This window comes from Amblyomma mixtum, chromosome 6 (genome assembly GCF_055824585.1).
Source record: "Amblyomma mixtum isolate Tamu chromosome 6, ASM5582458v1, whole genome shotgun sequence".
NCBI classification, from domain to species: Eukaryota; Metazoa; Arthropoda; class Arachnida; order Ixodida; family Ixodidae; genus Amblyomma; species Amblyomma mixtum.
In genome coordinates, this window is record NC_143017.1 from 138,683,393 (window position 1) to 138,705,275 (window position 21,883).

The following is a 21,883-nucleotide window of genomic DNA, read 5'->3' on the forward strand; positions in this document are numbered from 1 at the left end:
AACAAAGCACAACCATGAGCCAACGAGGCTAAACACATGCTTTCGTACGTCTACTCGGTGTAACTGCGATAAAACCCTACCGCTTTTCAGCATACTGGAGGCGTACACCAGTTTTCCGGATGAATCCTGCGCTTGCGCAGTGACATGGGAGGTGCCAGTCTTTTCCGACATCCTAGAATAGATAAATGCTGCCTAGCTCTGAGTGTCCGATCTACATTGTTCACTATTCAAGCTCAAGCAACGCTTCGAAGCTATGTAAAAGCATGTTTCATAAAATTGGTGTACACAATACACACGAGACGCCGTAAGCATCTGTAAACGTTTTTATTGATTTTTTGAAGCATACAAGCGTATTTCAACACAAAAAACCAACAACAAAACGAAACAATGCGCGTATTGTTTTCGGAAGGAGACTGAATGACAATTTTTTTTCTTTGGTTCGAGATCCTGTGGGACTGCAGCGATGCGTATATGATTGCTTCTCTGGTGACGCAATGATATTTAGCACATCTCTATGTCGGAAGATGTTCTGACGATGTTAAAGAAACACTACTATAATGACGTGGCAACTACATTCTTCTACCATGAGAACATATTCATGCTGTCACGCCATGTACGTTTCAGAGACAAAAAAGAAAGAAAACTGAATTGCACTGGATATTTACAAGGAGGTCATGTCAAGAGGACAGGTCATTTTGCTTAACCACTCATGAGCATCCATGAAGCGTTCACAAAGGTGACACGTCTGTAGCGACACGCTGGTTGTTTCTGAGCTTTAGCTGCAAAAGTTCCTCGACTCAGTGCCGCAGTCGCTGGCGGCGTCCATCTCCACTAAAATTCTCAGATCAGCCTTGCCACCTAGTTTGGTCTGACGCCAGATATATTTTCTCGATGCCAGCACCATATCCTTGTCGACTATTACTTTTGTTGCAACTCAGCCGGCTGGGTCTATCTACCACTCGACTCGCTGCATAGCCGCGAGCCAACTAAAGACACATCCGCAAACGAGAGAACAGTAGGGATATTCAAAGTTCCGCAAGTGCGCTTTTCAGCACAACAATGTTGCCTAAGACTATATGTCTGGCTAGGTGTTTCCAGCTGAAAAAATGCAAGGAGGACTAGTTTTTTGTTTGATTCTTTCAAAATATGTTTCTTGCATTCTATTCACACTCTCAGTGCCTGTCCTGTAGCCCTTACAGTTTTATATATATATATATATATATATATATATATATATAGAGAGAGAGAGAGAGAGAGAGAGAGAGAGAAGTCGCCATCTTGTATTTGGCAACATAGTTATGTGAGAAAGCACACTTGCGAAATTTTGAATACCCCTTATTGGTCAGGGGAAACCACTGGGTCGGGATTCAGTTTCAAGATGTTTTTTTTCTTCTCTATATTTATGATCACTCTCACGGCGAGTGCGTCGTGAGTCGTAGCTAAGCAACGCCAGACTGCCAGTCAAGGCTAGTTTGTTGGCGACATGAGTTCTTGTAAACCGGACGTGCACGTAGCTCCAGGTGGCAAGGACTCGGAGAAAATAAATGAGCGAAGAAAACTTCCAGTCAAAACAAGAAAGCAAATAAACAAAATAAGCGGTACAAACAAAAGTAAACTAATCAATAACATCAACTAAATAACAAGATAAATAAATATTACCAAAATAAATAACAATAGATTAGCAAGATATAAATGAAAAGGGCCCACCGGTATTCCATCTTTTGCAACGTTGACTGTACGGCCTTCGTCTTGGCTTTGATCTCATGGAATCTGCCACCGGGTTCGCATAAGCCCGTCGTGCATCGCACTGCACGTGACCAATAAATACGCGAATCCGCGTGAACGCGATGGCTGTGCGCGAGCCCGCGAACGCTGTGCCCTTCTTGCAATTCTTGTCGAGTGCGTGCGCGCACATGTACACTGCTGGCTCCGTAGGACGAAGAGGAGTCGGTGGCAGGCGTCGCAGCCCGGCGGGTCTGTGCTCTACCGCGCGGTGACCCCTCCGTCCCCGACGACGTCCAGCTCCGTGTCCAGGTCGGAGCTGCACGAGCCCGGGTTCGAGTCGTCCGTCAGTGCGTGCCTGGCCGACGAAGGGTCCTCGCCCACCTTGCGCATCTGCTTCTTGTGCTTCATGCGCCGGTTCTGGAACCACGTCTTGACCTGCGAACCATGACCGAGTGCCCTTGCTTAGTTGCGAATTACTTGCAAAAATAACTCCGCAACACCACTTTTTAGCTTGTAATAAGGTAGTAATTACTCACTGGCATCCATCCACCCAATGAGTAATTACTACCTTATTACAAATCTACTCCACCTTGGAGGATGCCCCTAAAACATTTGACCAACGCTTTCTAGCTTGGGTGATCTGACTAGGCGGACACTTCGTTCAAGCGAATGCCTGTGAACATTAATTTGTTAGCATCTACAAATTAACTTTTTAGGTGATCTATTCTAACTGTTCTAAAACACCGTGCATAGCATACAGCAGACAACATCGACAACATCTCTATTCGGTCACCCTGTACATCTTGATAAAGTTTGAACTCCGTAGCCGGTTGAAAACCACACCAGTTAACTAACCTGACCTTTCACTGGCACCTCAGTCGACAACTGAGCAGGAAGTGCACCCATTTCTCGGCTTTAAATTATTAGACAAAGTCTACAAGAAAAGTACTATGTACTGTTGGCTGCAAATGCCTCCGGAACGCGAGGGCAGCAAAGGGAACGTACTCACATTTATTACGTCCAGACCGGAGGTAAGGGCTGTGCTGTTTTGATCGTACGGTAAATGCAGACAGGTACGTTATTCGGGAGATTTCCTCATATCCCAGGCTGCAGCAGGCTCGTATTTGCCTGTTCTTTACGTGCTTCCGCTCACGGCAAACTTACTGCAGCCCACTTTACGCATACAGCACGAACGCAAATGCATCCCACAACCATGAGGTTGTTCAACTGTTGAACGACGCTGCTCTGCCCCAAAGATTAGCTCCGCCAGGAAAAAAAGCAAAGGTCACGAGAAGGCAGAAGACGCAGAAGTGGATGGCCTTTCGCAAATTAGCACAAAGCGTGTAAATGGCAGAGGCCTAAAAGTCACCACGACCGTTTAACACTGAGCCGATCAGGAGGGTTTAACGGGGCTACCCCTCTCCCCACCACACTGCTCAAAAGTTTTTAAAACTTCAGTGTACATATTAAACCACCGCCCTCCCCTATACTTCCCCAAAAATCTCTCCTGAAGCGTGTGCTATCCTTTCGGCAAAGTGCCATTCATAGGGCAATAGGCACTTTTAAAATAGGGGAACCCATTCGATGAGAGGAATGGGCCACCAGAGGGCATACGCAGAACAATAACGCCCCTTGGGTCCTGCTCATGTGTACTGGCGCCCCGCTATTCCCCTATCCCCCTAATCGAATGGGTTCCCCTATTATAAAACTGCCTAAGATGAAAATGAAAGTTGGTTTTGAGGACATATAAATCGCGCCATTCATGAAGGGAGGAAGGTGGGAGTGAAAGAAGAAAGAAAGCAAGAGGTGCCGTAGTGGAGGTCTCCGGAATAATTTCCACCACCTGGGGATCTTTAATGAGCACTGGCATCGCTGAGCACGCGGGCGCCCTTTGGCGTTTCGCCTCCATCGAAACGCAGCCGCCTCGGCCGAGTTTGTACTCGCATCCTCGTGAACTGGTTTCTACGTGATGAATGACATGGGTCGGAATCAACGTGCAATTTTTTTCTGTTTGCTCGTTTGGTTTCGCTTTTGTAGAAATCAAACGCCCGTACGTGGCTGATGATGAGACAATTTAAGAATCGATAATGAAGCTTGTAACTACCCTAAACATGCTAGCGGCACACGTCACTTGGTAAAATTGTAATTGTGCTCTCTCTCCCTCTGTTTGTTTCGCTGGTTGCAATCAAGGAAAGTTTACGCACTTTGGTGGCTAACAACCGCGTCTGTTGTTTTTCCTTCGGCTTCAGTGTCATGTGGCAAAGTGTGCACCTTTTTATCTTCTTTGTCCACTGGTAACGGCGGCAATGGTGTTTTTAACAAAACAATAAAGAAAAGAACGATAGAAAATGTTTGCAGCCGTGGACACTGCCGATTATTTCCCGTACGCTTGATCTACTGGCGGGGGGGGGGGGGGGCATGAGGAGGGTGGAAGGGGGGGAGAGTATAAGCTATAGCGAAGGCGATGGGTAGAACGAATCGAATGCCGGAGGCATGCGGTAACAAATAATAGTGGAGAGAATTGCGTTTTATAACTGTGTAGAAGTAACATGCGCACGCACATACACAGACAAAAAAATGAAAACGTTGTCGGGTTTTCTGTTCACCCGACCAGACTTTCTTTTTCTACATTCACCCGGGGTCGCGCCGTTAAATTTCCTTTCTCTTTTCCAGTTTGTCGCTTTTTTATCCCACCTCCAGTTGTTCGATCTGTTTCCTTTCTATAAGCGCAGTGATATAGTCTGTCTCTTCACGTGCGTTGCATATTTAGCTGCTTTTGCACTCACAGTCAAGGAGCAACCAGCCCGGAGAGGCACTTCCTCCGTATTTTTTATTGCGAAAGAAATACTGCTTGCACTTTTTTAAATTTTTTTACATTATTTGGTCGCTCCATGGTCGAGGCCGACCTCTCCACGCCAGAGGCAGGTGACGATAAGGTACGCGGGAAGGAGGGGAGGTGGAAAGGAGGGAAGGGTTCCTAATCACGCCGGTCGCTCGAAAGTGCTGTCTGATGCGACACGCACAAAAGACGATGACGACAGCAATGCGAGTAATAATGACGCCATTAATTGGACAACGCAGCGTGATGACCGTGCTATCGTCAATTTTTCCTCTCCCCCCCCCCCTTTAAGAAAAAATAAAGGTATAAAACGAGATTTCACAACTTCCACTAAACGACGATGCTGCACCGTCAAAAGCCTCCCCCCCCCCCCCCCCCCCCCCCCTCCACTCCTCCACCTCTTCTGATCTTCTGAAGCGAGCGAGGAGAGGGCAACCCGATGTCGCCCGAAGGCACAATTTTCAGAGTTGGAACGCGCGGTCACCATGCAGCGCTTGGACGAAGCCTTTTACCCCCAGCAGAACAGAAAAGGTGGCACAAAGTAATTGCAAGCAAAAAAATAACGGGGGGGGGGGGGGGGGGGCAAAGGCGAAGAGAGAGAGAGCGTTTTGAAGCTGAAAACGAGGCACCCAAGGAGAGGGAGAGAGAAGAGAGGGAGATGTGGAGCACAGAAGCGGAGAGCGTGCGCTAGCTGAGGACAAAAGCGATTTCGTGATCGAGACAATGGCCAGCGATGTTACTCATTGTATCGCTCCGGCTTTCAGCCGCGCGGGCAGCAGCGGCGATGGAAATCTTTGCTTTCCACCAGTTCAGCGCCCCGCCGCGGTCGGGCCCAGAGGCACGTTCGGCCGCTCGCTCGAGTGGGCCGCTTGTTTCTTTCCGGCAGATTTCGTGCGGGTTTTGCTAGCTCCTTTCGCTGTACGTATTTCGGTCCTGAATGGGTCCCGCTAGAAAAGAAATCATGGGCGCAGGCTAAATCGCGGACGTGGGATGTGTTGTACGCATGCCCTGCAGTGCATTTGTACGTAGCGTTACGTAATCAGGAGTATGACGCGACGGCGATTGGGCTTCCTTACTGTGGTTGTAATCGTAGCGGTCATGATCATCATCAGCCTGACTACACCCACTGCAGGGCAAAGGCCTCTTCCATGTCTCTCCAATTAACCCTGTCCTTTGTCAGTTGCCGCCACTGTATCCCCGCAAACTTCTTAATCTTATCCGCCCACCTAACTTTCTGCCGTCCCCTGCTACGTTTGCTTTCTCTTGGAATCCACTCCGTTACCGTTAAGGACCAGCGGTTATCTTGCCTTCGCATTACATGCCCTGCCAAGCTCATTTCTTCCTCTTGATTTCAACTAAGATGTCAATAACCCGCGTTTGTTCCCTCACCCACTCCGCCCTCTTCCGATCTTTAAACGTTACACCTATCATTTTCCTTTCCATAGCTCGCTGCGTTGTTCTTAACTTAAGCTGAACCCTCTTTGTTAGCCTCCACGTTTCTGCCCCATAGGTGAGTACCGGCAGGATACAGCTGTTGTATACTTTTCTATTCAGGGATATTGGTAAGCTACCATTCATGATCTGAGAGAACCTGCGATATGCGCTCCACCCCATTCTTATTCTTCTAGTTATTTCCCTCTCATGATCCGGATCTGCGGTCACTACCTGCCCTAAGTAGACATATTCTCGTACTATTTCCAGCCCCTCGCTACCAATTGCGGGTTCGATCCCGGCCGCGGCGGCTAGAATTTCTTTGGAGGAGAAATTCTAGAGGCCCGTGTACTGTGCGATGTCAGTGCACGTTAAAGAACCCCAGGTGGTCGAAATTTCCGGAGCCCTTCACTACGGCGTCTCTCATAGTCTTAGTCGCTTTGGGACGTTAAACCCCATAAACCAAACCAAACCAATTGCGAACTGCTGTTCCCTTGCTAGGCTGTTGAACATTACTTTGGCTTTCTGCATGTTAATTCTTAGCCCCACCGTTCGGCTCTGCCTGTCTAACTGATTGATCATGCTTTGCAGTTCTTGTCCTGAGAGGCTTAGCAAGGCAATGTCATCAGCGAATCGCAAATTACTGAGGTATTCTCCATTAACTCTTATCCCCAACTGTTCCCATTCCAGTCCCCGGAATACCTCCTGTAAGCAGGCAGTGAAGAGCATTGGCGAGATCATGTCTCCCTGCCTGACACCTTTCCGTATTGGAATTTGATTGCTGACTTTATGGAGAACTATAGTAGCTGTGCAATCGTTATAAATATCTTCCAATACCTTCACATAACACTCTTCCACACCCTGATTCCGCAATGCCTGCATGACAGCTGAGGTTTCCACTGAGTCAAATGCTTTCTCGTAATCAATGAAGGCTATATATAGGGGTTGGTTATATTCTGCGCATTTCTCTATCACCTGATTGATAGTGTGAATGTTGTCTATTGTCGAGTATCCTTTACGGAAGCCTGCCTGATCATTTGGTTGACTGAAGTCCAAGGTTGTCCTGACTCTATTAGCGATTACCTTAGTAAATACCTTGTAGGCAACGGACAATAAGCTGATCGGTCTGTAATTCTTCAAGTCCTTGACGTCTCCTTTCTTATGAATTAAGATAATGATAGAGTTCCTCCAAGCTTCTGGTACTCTCGAGGTCACAAGGCATTGCGTATACAGGGTGGCTAGTTTTTGTAGCACAATCTCTCCTCCGTCCTTCAACAAATCTGCTGTTACCTGATCCTCACCAGCTGCTTTCCCTCTTTGCATTGCTCCTGAGGCTTTCTTTACTTCCTCCTTCGTTACTGGCGGGATGTCCCATTGCTGTGCTCGACTGCCTCCCTCAGTAACTTGATGATTACATTCGCTACTGCAAAGATTTGTGTAGAACTCTTCGGCTAATTCAACTATCTTATCCATATTGCTGATGACATTGCCCTGTTTGTCTTTTAGCGCATACATCCGGTTTTTACCTATGCCCAGTTTCTCCTCAGTGATTTTAGGCTACCTCCGTTCTTTAGAGCATGCTCGATTTTCTCCATGTTAAACTTTCTTATGTCGGCTACCTTGCGCTTATTTATTAACTTCGATAGCTCTGCTAGTTCTATCCTGCCTGTGGAGTTAGACGTCCTCATGCTTTGGCGTTTCTTAATCAGATCTTTAGTCTCTTGAGATAGCTTGCTGGTATCCTATCGAACCATCCTACCACATACTTCTGCGGCGCACTCTGTAACGATAGCTGTGAGATTATCATTCATTGTTTCAACACTACGGTCGTCTTCTTCAGTTAAAGCGGAAAATCTGTTCTGCAGCGACATTCTGAATTTCTCTACCATCCCTCTTAATGCTAACTCGTTAATAGCCTTTCGCTTCACCAGTTTCCTCCATTCCCTCTTCAAATCTAAGCTAATACGAGACCTTACCATTCTGTGGTCGCTACAACGGACCTTACCGAGGACCTCCACATCCTCTACGATGCCAGGGTGAGCACACAGTATGAAGTATCGTAGTGGTAAATAGTTGATATTGTTGATTAACGACGGGTGCAAGCGTCACTGGCAGATGGGAGCACCCTTTTAAAGGCACGCGTGACAAGACGAGGTGCAAGCCGCCCTTGTTTCCTCATCTTTTGAGAGCGATATGGTATGACGGAGACATACTACTAGCGGCCGCCTTTCCTCCCAAGCGAAAAAATTAACAGAGAAAACCCATTCTGAACCCATTTTTTGGATGAAAACAGTCTAAGATAAGCATGGCTCAAATGTGACCATCCCCTTGCAAGAGTAACTTATAAATCAGACCCAGGATAAGGAGCGAAATCGGGGGGCAAGATAAGGGTGAGATGGGAACGACAGCAGACAGACGCCCCCGTTCTCTGCAGTGATGCTGACGATGGTGCTCGACACAGGCATGCACACGTTCCATTACCTGCGTTTCGGACAGGCTGAGCGCGGTGGCCAGCTCGAGGCGTTCGGGCGTGGACAGGTAGCGCTGCGCCTCGAAGCGCTTCTCCAGGCCGTGCAGCTGCTGGTCGCTGAACACGGTGCGCGCCTTGCGCCGCCGGCAGGGCCGCGAACCCGCGTCGCAGCCGCCCGGGCCGCCGAACAGGCTCGGGAAGGCCAGCCCTGCACAGCACCAAGCGCAAGCCGAGCACTCTTCAGTCATGCACGCCACTCAGTTTCGAAGCTTCCAAACCATGGTCGTCGTACGCTTCCGGTTGTTCCTGTTGCCGGGAATCGGCGAAATTGTACGCCACCTTCGGATGAATGAAAAAGTAGGGCAACCATTATTGCGACCTTAATCTATATAATTAAAGGGGGAAGGAGGGGGGGGGGGGAGCGTAGGACTTCGGCTACGCTTTGCTAACTGTGTCAAGAACAAATTCGCCTTGTAATCATCCGCTTGCGAGTTGAGCGAAAAACGTACCTCACTGGCGCGTCATGTGGCGCACGAATGTAGTCATACTTTGACGCTGTGATGCCTTGCAAATCCTGTCGACGAGCAGCCTTCTAAAGCACTGGAGAGGTATAGTGTGTAATAAAAAATTGGCTGTGGTTTGACCAATGGCCATCCCGAGTAGAATTGCGGAAGCAACGGCGCGGCAATCGCAGCGGCGGCGGCATCTCAGGGGGCACTTCATCTCAGGGGGCAGTTCTTTCCTTCCTCGATGGGGCACTTTGACTGTCTAAAGTGCGTAGAGGCGAAATCGTTTTCCGCATCACTTCGACTGCCTCTGTGGCATTGGTGACGTCACCAATGGATGACGTCACCAATTAATGACTGATTACTTAATGACTTACTTAATAATTAATGACTGATTACTAAGTAATGACAAATTATAAATTAATGGATAATTACTGATTATCAAGACAATACAGATCGCTGTTGTACGAAACGCTTTGTCAGTGGGACGTTCAAGACAAAGCTGATTACTAGAGTTCAGCGGACAACGTCTCAGCAAAATTTGTGGAATATTGACTTTAAACACTCGAATACTTCTGTCACGCTAAAAAAAAACTTTCCAGAGAAGCGGAAGACTACTTTGCACATCAACTTCAAAGCCGGCATTTTTCCCACGGCTCGCTCAGTAAAGATGTACTTCAAATAGCAGAAATTTGCTGGTAAGCCTAATGATTTCCACCGATAACAAATTGCGCACATGGCACCAAAAGTTTGTTTAGAAATCTGTTCCTTTCAAAGCGGGAATATAAGCCTGAGAACGAAGTTCACAGTCAGGTGAGGGTGTCATTGTAGCGTGTGTTTGTGCTGTGTTTTAACGCCCTCTTCAAGACCTTGTAATTACTTTCTTCTTCCGGGTTGATGATAGAGAGTGTTCTTTTTTATTGATGGTTCTAGTAACAAGATGTTATTTAAACGCTCAAGCAAAAGTTGCGCATACGTTGCTGATTTCGTAGCCGTTTCAGAAAGTGTTACATGGTATTTACGGATAATAATGTAAATAGCTTTTGTATGGAAACTTCCGTAACCTAAATACATGTTCAAATATCTATTTTCCTTGCACTGTTTCTTTTTTAATCTAGTAGCGCGGCACAAAGTGCAGTGAATATAGGCCGTACTGTTTTCTATGCAGTTTCAATAGACAATCAACACTTCGGCAATGCGGAGAAAATTCAGTAGATTGTCAATAAGAAAGCAATGGCCACTTTTCAGTACAGCTCAACAAAACCTCAATATATCTTCAACATCTATCCTGTTGCGTGTAAAAGAAAAAGAAACACAATATTGGCCATTGAGTCATTTCAACGGATGCGCAAAAGAAGGACTACACAATTTTTGCAAGGGATGCATGTAGGAAATGTATATTGCCAATATATATCGGTCGGGGCGTGTACGCTTACACGAGCTCTCGTCCTTTCGCCTTGTCTTTTCTTTACACGCTAATAACGAGTGGGCTCCAGCAGCCATGTAACGATGCATTTTTTTCTGCTTCAATAGCCGCACATATAGTCATGAAACCTCGCCATCATGCTTAAAACAAAAAAATAAACTACGTAACTTTCGATGTTGATCTAGACGAATCTAGCCTGCAGCTATATTAAAAGGACACTGTATTACTTCTGAGCCAACACGAGGTGCGGATCAACTGTTCCCCATAGGCAAAAGTATTTTTTTTTTAGAAAACCGCATTAGCCCCAGTCGCTTCGACGATGAAAGTTGAACAAATGCAAAATACGTTACGCGATTAGGACCAGCCATCTCGACCACTCCCCTCCTGCAGGACTTGCCCATGCCCATAGACCATCCCTGGTCAACACGCCCATAAGGGTACGCCGTAGCCAGTATTTCGCACTTGATTTAATATTTAGTGTGAAAGAGGCAACGAGGCTGTAGCTATTTATAAAATATAAAAGAAAAAATAGGTTGGGGGAGGGGGGGTGCCGGCCACTGAAACTGCCCTACGCCTGTCAGGCACCTACGGTGACCGACTATAGAACTGAAATAAACAGAGGAGAGGCATAAACAGAGAAAACCGAATACGAAGTAGAAGGAAATAGAATCGATAATAGATCGAGGAAGAAAAAAAAAGAACGGTGATTGTATAAATTGCACGTACAAATGCATAAATGGGTTCGCAAAAGTCTGAGAAACTGGTTTGGTAATTTGTGATAGTTGGTTCAAGCCGGCTGGCGCAGTATAGGAATAAAATGGAGTTGCCCCATCTGCATTGCTTTGAGACCTGCCTGGCACGAACGGACGCTACACGGGCAGTATAAATTCAGTACATGAGAATTTTGTACTTCAAAGAAAAAAAACTTCAGCCGATCCTGTATGGTATCTAGAACTATGATACTTTTGGAAACAATGGATGCTTTGTGTACTCATATCGCATTCATAACTGATAGACATTGTTGCGAACTCAGCGTATCTGGATTTCCTGTCCTATGCCATAACCTCCATTTTTATTGCTGCGCGCGAATTCTACGTGTTTATATATATATATATATATATATATATATATATATATATATATATATATATATATATATAGCGAAGTATACGCTCCGTTAAAGGAAACATATTTATTCGACTCGACGTTTCGATCGGAAGACCGATCTTCTTCAGGAGTGATTTTACTTTGTTAATGCATCCCCTTTTATAGGGGTGGGCACAGTACAGGTAAGTGTGTGTGTGTGTCTAAAATTGGACCAACGTCAACTGCAAGCATTCGAAAATGGTCTTAATTTTTCAAATTAAATCAAATATTTATTTCTGCATTCCATACAAAAATAGCAGGGCACAGGGACAAAGAGCTTGTCAAGGCCCCGGCGCCCTTATAAATTGCTGGCATACAGTGCAACAAAAAAAAACATCGTGAAGTCATGTACCGAAACAATATGACATTGTTATCACAATCAAAAATAAATGAGGTACACAAAAGAAAGGAAACTGATGCAAACCAGTTTACCTAAAAACAATGTAAAGTTTACCGAAATTTTCTTAAAAACAATTCCATTTTTTTTTTTTTTAAATTGGAGACCAATACGGCTAAATTCTCTCATCTTTAATTTCCTGGAGCGATCGAAACGACAAGACAAAGCGCCTCAAGGTGTTCGTAATTTTTGGTCACTCTCTCCGCACGCAGCGCTGAGATAACTTAGGTCTAACCTCTTCGAACTGTGCGGAAGCGGCGTTTATACCGCTAGTTTATTTAGTCGCGTGCATAGCGACTGTGTATACCCGCGGGAAGCCGGACTAGTTGAGGCGGCTGCAGCAGTTCGGCGAATAAACGGGGTGTTCCGTGTATCGGTCCTTTAGCGCGGCCGAATGAAGTGTGGAGAGCTTCGGCGCCATTCATTAGCAGCCAGCGCGCCGCGGGAGGAGGAGGATGGGGATGCTATTTGCGGCTGCAAGACGAAGAGGCCGCCCGGGTAAGAAGAAAGAGGGGAGAGACGGGGGCGGTAATTAGACGCTTCTTAGCCCGTTCCCCTTAATGACATCACGAGGGCTGCCGTCGGCTCCGCTGCTTTATTTGTTGCTGTTGCGGTCTCTCTCCTTTTGCCGCGCTGTTCCTTTTGCGAACGCACACACGGGCCGTGGCAGCGGGGGGAGGCTGCAGAAGCTCGCGATCTCACCGACAGAGGCGGCAAGAGCCGCGTCAACAGCTGAGAATGCAGGGTGTGGGACGTTTATTTGTTTAAAATGTTCCGCGTGCCCCTGGATGGCGAGCGTTGAAAGAGGGTGGGTATGTGAGGTTAGAAAAAAGATAGTTGAATGGCGAACAAATGCAAAAGAATGGAAGCATAAAAAGTAAGCGAACAGGACGAAAGGAGGCTCACTGTGCGAAAAAAATTCAGGGGGGCACTTTGTTGACCAAAAGCGTGGTGAGGCGAAAGCCTTTAGCGCGGTGTTGCTGCTTGTGCCACTGATGCGGGGTTAAGATGTTAATTAAGTACATAATTGTTTGCGAATCTTAAATGCTGGAGGCACTGGAGGGCGTTTGGGAGGCATCCGTCTGATTCGACGCCTTTCTGCAAACATTCTACAGCTTCCTAGACAAGGAGAACTACATATGCGTTGGCAGGAAGTAGCGTATAGCCATTAGCACGCTCGGCTGCGGAACGGAAGGTTGGTGGTTCGAATCCCATCGTGCACAAAGATTTCTTTTCTGGTCTGACTAAAAAAAGCGTGACACCTCTGCTGGCAACCTTCTGTCGAGAACGATGCGGCATTAAAGGCTTTCGCCTTAATAACGTACCGAATTCATTGCGTCAGAAACATTACAGAGAGCAAGCTCGAGAACATGCAGTCAGAAACTTGCAGACGGAATAATACGGACCACTCTTCGGTGTTGCGGCTCTTCATTCGCTCTTCGGAACGGAAATAAATTTGCTGCATTCATGCACAAGCCCACGAGCGGCATTAACTGGCATATCGAACACCTATAAATTTTGCTAGGTAAGGAGACAGAAGAGGTCGACCACCGAAGCACGGTCCGTTTCATTCTATCCGTGATTGATCGTAAAAAAATCTACGATTGTACAGCGGCTGCCGAGTTTCGCAACAGTGCAGCGCCGAAAACGATGAAATAGTTTCACGATCGCGTCGTGCAATGTGAATTTCAGCGCACGTTACGCGTAAAACAAACAAACAAACAAACATTCGCGCCTTATTTTTTGCGTATTCATATGTAGCACATTGAATGTCAAGATCATGAGATCAAGTCAAAGTAGTTGGTTTTTCAAGCCTTCGTTTAGCGTAAGGCATACCGCATCATTTAAAAGAGCGCCGATATCGGATTACCCGTCTCAACACACGTTAAGTGGCAGTAGTATACGACATCGACTTCAGAGCGTCGATTTTTAACACGCAAACACGCATGGTGGTGGTGGTAGTAAAACAGTTATTAGGCTATAAAGGGACAGGAGGATCAGCTTGGAGGGTGCTTGGATCAGCCCTTAAGGGGCCGGTCCTTACAAGCACGCGTTGCGCCTTGCGAACTCCCGATGCGTCACCCGAGACGAGCAGAGAAGTTCGATCGGATACATGCACACACATCTTTGTGTGTAGGCGGCGACTACCCGGAAGACGACAGGGACGCAGAGAGGGCCGGGGTTCCCGTTAGTGCCGGCTCAGGTCCAAGCTAATTCCCTCCCCAGCCCCATCAAACGAGCTTAATTATGACGGGCCGCTCCTCTTCACGGGCGTTTCCGTGACGTCAGAGGAGAACGCACGCCCTCTTCCTACGAAGGAAACAATCTATACGAGGACGGCTGACGTGCGTCGAACGCGCGAGGGTGTCTAAAAGAGCTGGATGCAGTTAGTGGTCAAGAAAAGGTATACTGCAGATATTTTTCTTTTTCTCGCCGTGTTTATGGGCGGTGCAGATTCGTAGTTCGCCCCGTGCACACGTCAGCGCTGCTACCGCTAAGAGGCTCTAATACATCGAACCTTCGCTCTCCGTCCTGTCAGTGTGCTTCTTCTGTGTTCGTCCCGTAAAGTGTGGATAGAGCCCGCTGCTAACCGCATTGGTCCAAGAAATTGTTGTGTTGACGCGTGAGCGGCCAAAGAGCGCCTGAGCCATACATGTGGTAAATTGCGTTTATTTTTTTTTATCCAAAGCAAAAACACTTTCGACTTACGAAAAAAAGATTGTGATTTTGTTTAAAACATCTCATTCTTTTACAGAACTCAAAACGTCTGAAGTATTTTGCGGGTTCGTTTTTTGAAGCAAGCTGGGGTGAAATTGTACGCGTTCGTCGTGAAATAACTTGAAATTTTGCTTTTATATATTTTTTGTATAATAGCAACACATGGTATGCAGTGATCAGGACTTAACAATTCCCACATATAAGGTTTTCTTCCTTCGCGAGTATAAATTTGTGCGTAAGATACAGCATGAAGTATGTCAAGCTATACGGCCAGTAGGAAGCCAGCACAAAATAACTTACAAGAAAACTTCTTATGTCCGCACAGCTTCAATTCACTCATGACGGGTTTAATTATCTGAAGATTGTCGTCTGTCTTATTATTCACTTCAGGTTGCCGTTTTTGTCTCATTTCCCTGCGTGCATGCTTATAAAGTATTTAAGGGCACAATACAGGTCTCTTTACCAAAACTCACTGTGACAATTTCAGAAAACTTGAAACGTGCTCGCGGTGCCTAGGCTACACTTGCCAGCATCAGTCTTATTCAAAGGAAATGTGACCTGTCCAGTTAATCCTAAACGCTGAACAATGCAGTCACTACAACTCAAGAATTATCCTCAAAGAAGGCGCAACAACCACCGGTGTCGACCAATCCCCATGATGACGCGGTCAAGCGCCTTTTAAGCGGGCAGTTACAAGCAGCCGTGGCAGGTGACAGGCGGTTGACCGGAGTGGCCATAGCAGTACCCCATTGGCTGGAAAGTCTCATTTGTGTGGCACAGAATACCTAACGCCATACTTTGTACGAACGAACATTTTTTTTATTTGCTCTTACGATAGCCTAGTGGAACCAGTTATCGTACCAGTTACCATCACTCTTATTAGCACTAATGCTACAACACTCATGTCGTTGACCTATACTGTTCATGCTCTGTTTTGGACTTCATTTTTTATACATCGTGACTTCCTCCCCTGCCAGAGCACTTCACGTAGCCTGCAATGTGCTGCAAATATGTCGGACCGATATTTGACTCGATTCGCTCCCGTCGAGTTCGTGTGACGCCTACATCGAAAAATGCACTACCGCCACTGTGGGCATGGAAGCCCACCGTATTACAAGATGTTTCATTTCATTGAACGCAGAAGGAATAGAAAATATTTATTGAGGGTTATCTAAAACCAATCAAGTAATTTAATTTTTTCTTCAAAAACATGCTTGGCCAGGTAATGTAACCTAAAGAAACGCACCTGTAGATATAGCGCTTTAATAAAAATATTTTTTGAAAAAAAAAAACGGTGGGTTTCGCAGATCAGGAAGCTTTCGTATGAGCATTCACGGGAGGAGAGAGGAGGTTTTTATATTTAAGGCGAGTGGTGTGCAGCCTCTGTAAAAAGAACACTTCTGTGAGCGATGAGAGATTCCACCTAAGGAATAGAACAGATTAATTGTGCCGGTACTTGTAATCTCAACAAGTTGTGCTAAGTTTGTGCTGCTGCATATCATACGACGGATTGAGGCCCGAAGACGTGGTGGCTATCATTATCAGAAGAGGCTGCTTAAAGGGGCTGCGAAACACTGCTTGAGGGGATACCGGCTATACTTCAGGTGGGTTCTTTATGTCACACAGATGCTGACTTAAAACGAATTACAGGAATCGATGCACAGGAACGGGAGTTATTCAGTGAAGAAATTTCAAAATACAAGCAAACAAAACGCTGCCCTCAACTCGATTTTGGCGGGGCTTCCCACTCCTATTTCGCTCTCCCAATGACGGCACCTGGCGCAACCAATCAAAACAGCCAGCCAGAGCACGTCGCGGAAGTTTGTACTCCATGGTTGCCTGCTCTCTGTAACTCCTTCTTGCTGAGACTGGCAGCGTCGTTTCCATGCCAGAGCGCCCCTGGTGGTGTATTTTTATTTTACTTGCTTTGCAGGGCATTTATCTAAGACAAACAAGTTGTTTTTGTTGATCTAATATAAAACGCAGACAGGTGACAAAATGTGTCTCTATTTATTCACACAATTTGCAGTATATTTGCTGTTAGTCCGATCATCAAGCTCGCGCCAGGTGATGTCATATCCGCTGCTAAAAACCCGGCACTGTGTGGCGACACCATCAGAGCCATGAAGTTGTTTTTGGGAGGACATTAAAATATTAAAAAACGGAATATATGCGGTATTACCGACGCTAATAGCACCATTATAACTCACTGTATGCAATCAACAGGCAAAACAGTTAACTAAGATTGTGTTTCTGGGCCCCTTTAACTGCAGCTGATGTCTACTGCGCGACAAGGGCCTCTTCTTTTGAGCTCCAAGTGGTTCTCTTCAAAGCCCCCCCCCCTTCCCCCCCCCCCCCCCCCCCCGACTAGTACAACCCAGCTCTTCTAACCTCACATAATCAAACAGTTAAAAATTTGCGTCACAATAAGTGCGCACGTAATTTCGTGTAAATGTAACAACTGTTCCCAATAGCACGCGTCGCTTTGTGGAGTATAAAGGTGTTTTTCTATTTTAAAATAAGGTAGAGCATAATAAGTTAACTGAGCAATACTGAACGCAAGCAACCAGAGGCATGTACAATAAGTATACATTTCGTGCTGCTTTTACGTTACATTCAATTTTCACGTTATGAAGTTATCAGAATATAAAATAATATATGTAGACCGATTCAGTTGAGCCAGCCTTAAACTCAGTCAAAAATATTTGACAAGAAAATTATAGCCCCCCCCCCCCCCCCCCCCCCCCCTAACTACCTTATTCGAGAGCCACACATAAATCCACCCTTGGTGCGTGTTGTGCACTTCGTCTACCTTTACGGACCTTTTTCAGTAACAGCGTTGACACGTTCCGCATCATAAAACTCACGAACTATGACTGTGTATTCAGTTTTCAAAATATGCCTGCCGTACTGAGGTGAAGGTGGCTTAAAAATATCAAAAACGCCCACGTGCCACGCTTTCCTCTGCAATGTAAACTCTTTCGCAAAGGATCAAGCCCAAAAATCTGGACAAAATACTTATGATATCTACGCCATTGTAGTACAATGAAGTCGATGCCTGCACATCTTTAGATGCTTTTTTGGACGATCTGTCAAATCTAGAATGGGACTAAGTACCGTGACCTTGTTTGCTATTGTCCATGGTAGAGAGAGGGTGTGGTAGATGGTTCTTTGCTATCACAAAATGAACAAGGGAGGGGAAAACCTCAGGTTGCTGGAGCCAACGTTTCGACAAGGGGACTTGTCTTCGTCTGTTACTTTTACTGTTTATGTTCGTGGCATTTCATTTACTTTAACACTCGGTATTTAGCAACCAAGAGTTCCCTTGTTTAATTTTTGTTATATGCATTATTTTATGATTCTCTGGTTCCTTTCGTGCAACAGCCTCCTGCGTGAGGCTAGCAGTACGCTGCAAACAAATAAGCAAATGAATGACACGAGTTTGAAACTCTCACTCATAATGTCTCTAATGACAGTATACATTTAAAACATTTTCAGCCTTTTCTTCATATGCGAGGAAAAAGTAGATACGGCATTATCGTTCACTTGGTCATTACACCGAGCATTGTGTACCAACCCAATCACTGCGCATGCGCGCAAAGAATAAGGCAATGAACGAAAACATTCAGAGTCCTTCGAGCACCGCCAACTCCACAAAACGGCTCGTACTAGGGCTGTGCTGCCGAACTGAAAGGAAGCGAACTGCAGACCGTATAGCCTCGCGTTTTCATCTTACATCTTGAGGGAATCAGACCAGCTGCAGGCGCAAATTCACAGCTCCTGGAACTATTTAGCAACAAAAAAGGGTGAACTATGAAGAAAGACGACAGAGAAAGTGTGAAATCAAACATTTGGGGAACGCTACAATCAAACTTGAAGTAAAAATAAGAAAAAAAAGGATTGGTTTATTGGGGTTTAACGTCCCAAAGCAACTGAGGCTATGAGGGAAAAAAAGGAGGAAAACAAAGGAGGGTACCGAAATGACATGATACGTAAGCCGGGTACAAGCCTTAACAGCTTCGGCAGTCCGCTTTACCTTCTCTTCTGGTACGAATTCCTTGAGACATGAGGAAACGATTAGAATCGATTTTCTAGATTGCGAGGGATGTGAATTTCAGGTCGTGTCCTTACACTAAGAGCTGAGTCGATTCACGCAAATTGCCAGCTTTTATCACAATTTTATTCCTTTATGTGCACTGAGCGAAGAGTACGAGACTTCAGCTATAGAAAAGCCGTTGCCGAAAAATAGAGCAGCAGTCAATGAACACGGCATAGCGATGCAGTCAATATACTGTATGTTGACCGTTACTTAATGTTTATTTTAGTTTGAATGGCCTACACAAACTTCCTGTCCCTGACCTTGCTCCGATGCAAACGTCCCGCTCACCTTAGCGATAACAAGCGCTCTACCAGATTCCCGCGCCGCCCATATCGACGAGGTTGATAACCATTTACTGAAGACCATTGGCACCCTGATTGTTTGATACTCACAGGTGTCGGCACCATTAACCTTAACGGGGTGGACGGTTATGGCCTTTGTCTTATAGCGAGTTTCTGTCCAATAAAATTGCAACACACAACCATCTCTACGCAAAAAAATACATGATGCTGGTCTTGGAAACACTCACTGAGTCGTAGTTTCTCGCTCGAAAACATTTTTAAATTTTATTACCCTTCGACGCTAACGTACCTATAGGAGGTATTCACATGACGTCATCCGCAAGGGGCGCTAGCGGCCGGCGCGGCATTCGCCATGTTGGTGGTCGCGCGCGCGGCCGCCGCAGCCAGCGGCAGCGTTTGAATAGCTGGTGATGGGTGAAATGTGAGTGTATTTCGCGTCTCGCCGCACGTAATTTCTGTCCGACCCGTGCCGCCGCGTGACTGAGTGAATATTCTGTGAACTGTGCGAAGCAGAAAAGAGCGGGCACGCTCAGAAGGTTCTACTTTGTGAAAAGGTCGACCCCCCGTAGGAATGCGGAGGCACCGGCATGGTGTGCGACGTATACAAGACTGCTGCCGCGCGTTGAATTCACCGGTATCGAGACCCACCTTGTGCACGGCTTAAGTTTGCTGGCAGGCCAAGGAATTAAAGGATATAAACCTATGAGAGGGTGCAATTACTTGACAAGCGGGTGAGTCCAAGAGTCATGCTTTGGGTGCCGACGTCCGCGGTGCCGACGGCCGAAGTGCCGTTTTTGAAGAGGTGAGTAATTCGAAGGGTCTGTTCACTTAGCTGTAGCTTAACTTGTCATCTCTACCTGCTGAAAGTGGCGTGTTACAACTGAATCTAGTGGAATGGCTGCACACTGCGTAGCTGCGAAAACGGTCTTGTGCATACGAAGCAGCGCTATGTAGCTATACAATCAAAACTGCAAAACATTCTCGCTGTGTCTGCCGTTCGTGCTGCGAGCGCATGGCAGTATTTGTTTGGCCGTTCTGTCGGGTAAATAAGGCAGCTATGACGCTTTGCCTTTCTGCTGAAAGACCGTACGTCTGAGAAGCGTCAGCAGTTCGCGGACTACAGCTAGGCGCTTGAATTATCAATTTCTGCGGTGGCAGTTCTGGAATTTCGGTAATTAATCATGCTGTTTATCCACGATGTGCCCTGCATGACTAGCTGACAGTTATCAACTGATATTAAAAGCTGCAAGTCGTGTACGTTCTTGCGTGCAGCGCAGCCAGCCAGTTTTGCTGCCGAGTTGAGGCAGCTCGGTTATATTACGGCGCAGAAGAATTCTGCTGCAAACTTCATGCACAATACGCGCTCCACAAAGATAAGTGGTCGCTGACGTATTCAACAACGTACAAATATGTTACGGATCATTAACAGTTCAGGCCGGGTACCTCACGGCGCACCGTGACACTGCGCGAGCTGGCCTGAAACGACCGCAAACATGGCGCGCCTGCCGCGACGACGCTCGCGCCGTCTGGTAGCGCGGCCTCAGTGAATACCTCCTATACACGTGTTTCGCCCTAGATACAGGTGCAATTTTCGGCACTCCATCTCATTTTCGTGACAGCACTGTGCTGAATTTGCATCACAGAAGATATGCTCCAAAAGGCCCAAGAAACCCTTCTTGGGCCAGTTTATATTTTATTTTCTGCACTGTTTCGTTTTGTACTTTATTAGTGCATGCTAGGTACTCGGTGCTTTAATGTTGTGAAATTGGTTCGCATAAAGCGCTGCACTCACTCACTCACGCTGCACTGGCTGTCGCCACAAGTCCATCCTGCCTCGCAAATAAATCGGTTGCCCAGAGTAGCCCTATAGTCCGACACAACTCAAGAACGAAGCGGCTTTTCCCCGTTGAAGGACCCCTTTCCAGCCAGTGGTGCCGGCCGATTCTCACGACCCTGCTAGCGTGACAACGCAAAAAGTGGCGTTACATTGCAGGGGAGGGACTATCCCCGACCATGGAAGAAGGGGACTACCCCCTTTCATTGGACACTCCGCGTATTGTCGCGCTAGCAGGCTCATGAGAATCAGCCGACTCCATCGGCTAGAAGGGGGCCCTTTGATGGGGAAAAGCCGCTTCCTTGTTGAGTTCTATCCGACTATATAGACCTTTTCAAAAAGGGATCCCTGGGCGCTGCCATATTGTTCCCTGGACTGCAGTGGGCACCTCCCGCTAGCACGGTGGAAGCGGCGAAACGCCTCCTCTCTGGACTGCTAGAAACCGGTTCCGCCGCCAGAAACAACATGGCAGCGCCCAGGTTGGAAAGGTGTATACAGATGGGCGTACCTGGAGAAAGGAGGAAGGACCCCTGCTCGATGGACTTGCCGATGAAGTGGGCGGCAGGCAGGAAAGCAGCCACGGCGGCCGCCGACCCTTGCGAGTACATGGAGCCGAACGAGGGTGCCTGAAGGCACGGCGGCCCGGTCGCTGTTCCACCGCCTTGGGACGCAGCCACCGTTGAACCCCGCACGTGCACTCCAGCAGGACCCAGGCAGAGCGGCGAGTCAGGCAGCGGCGTTCCTGGGGGCGCCGTCAGAATGTCCGCGATCATGAACGAACGCCGCGGTGACATCTTCTGCCGGTAGCTCGCCGCTTCCCCGTCGTCCTCGCTTGTCTTGCGGTAGAACGCACTCATCATATCCCTTGCCACGCTCACCGAAGGGAAGAAACGCATTGCCCGCGCGCTCACACGCGGGCGAGCTTTACCTTGAAGACGCCGTCGTGTTGCGGCGACGACGCAGGGGCGCTCGCAGCCTCAGCATGACGCC

The 21,883-nt window shown here is 47.0% G+C and overlaps 1 protein-coding gene across 1 annotated transcript; it reads right to left on the minus strand.

Annotated features, from left to right (window-relative positions):
* Positions 1-385: 385 nt before the first annotated feature.
* On the minus strand, positions 386-21,883 carry LOC149340574 (homeobox protein BarH-like 1). Its single transcript, XM_089551294.1, has 3 exons — positions 21,402-21,883; positions 8,477-8,673; positions 386-2,160 (listed from the first exon to the last, which is right to left on the minus strand). Exons 1-3 carry the CDS (start codon positions 21,787-21,789, stop codon positions 1,984-1,986), a joined length of 762 nt encoding a protein of 253 aa, XP_089407420.1. The 5' UTR covers positions 21,790-21,883; the 3' UTR covers positions 386-1,983.

Bases quoted from the DNA above. Each gene is read 5' to 3' on its own strand.
- LOC149340574 (XM_089551294.1), bottom strand. From the start codon at position 21,789: ATGCGTTTCTTCCCTTCGGTGAGCGTGGCAAGGGATATGATGAGTGCG. The intron at 8,674-21,401 runs GTACGCCCATCT...GGTGCTGTGCAG, and splicing joins GTCCTTCCTCCTTTCTCCAG to GGCTGGCCTTCCCGAGCCTG. The intron at 2,161-8,476 runs GTAATGGAACGT...CATGGTTCGCAG, and splicing joins TCAGCCTGTCCGAAACGCAG to GTCAAGACGTGGTTCCAGAA.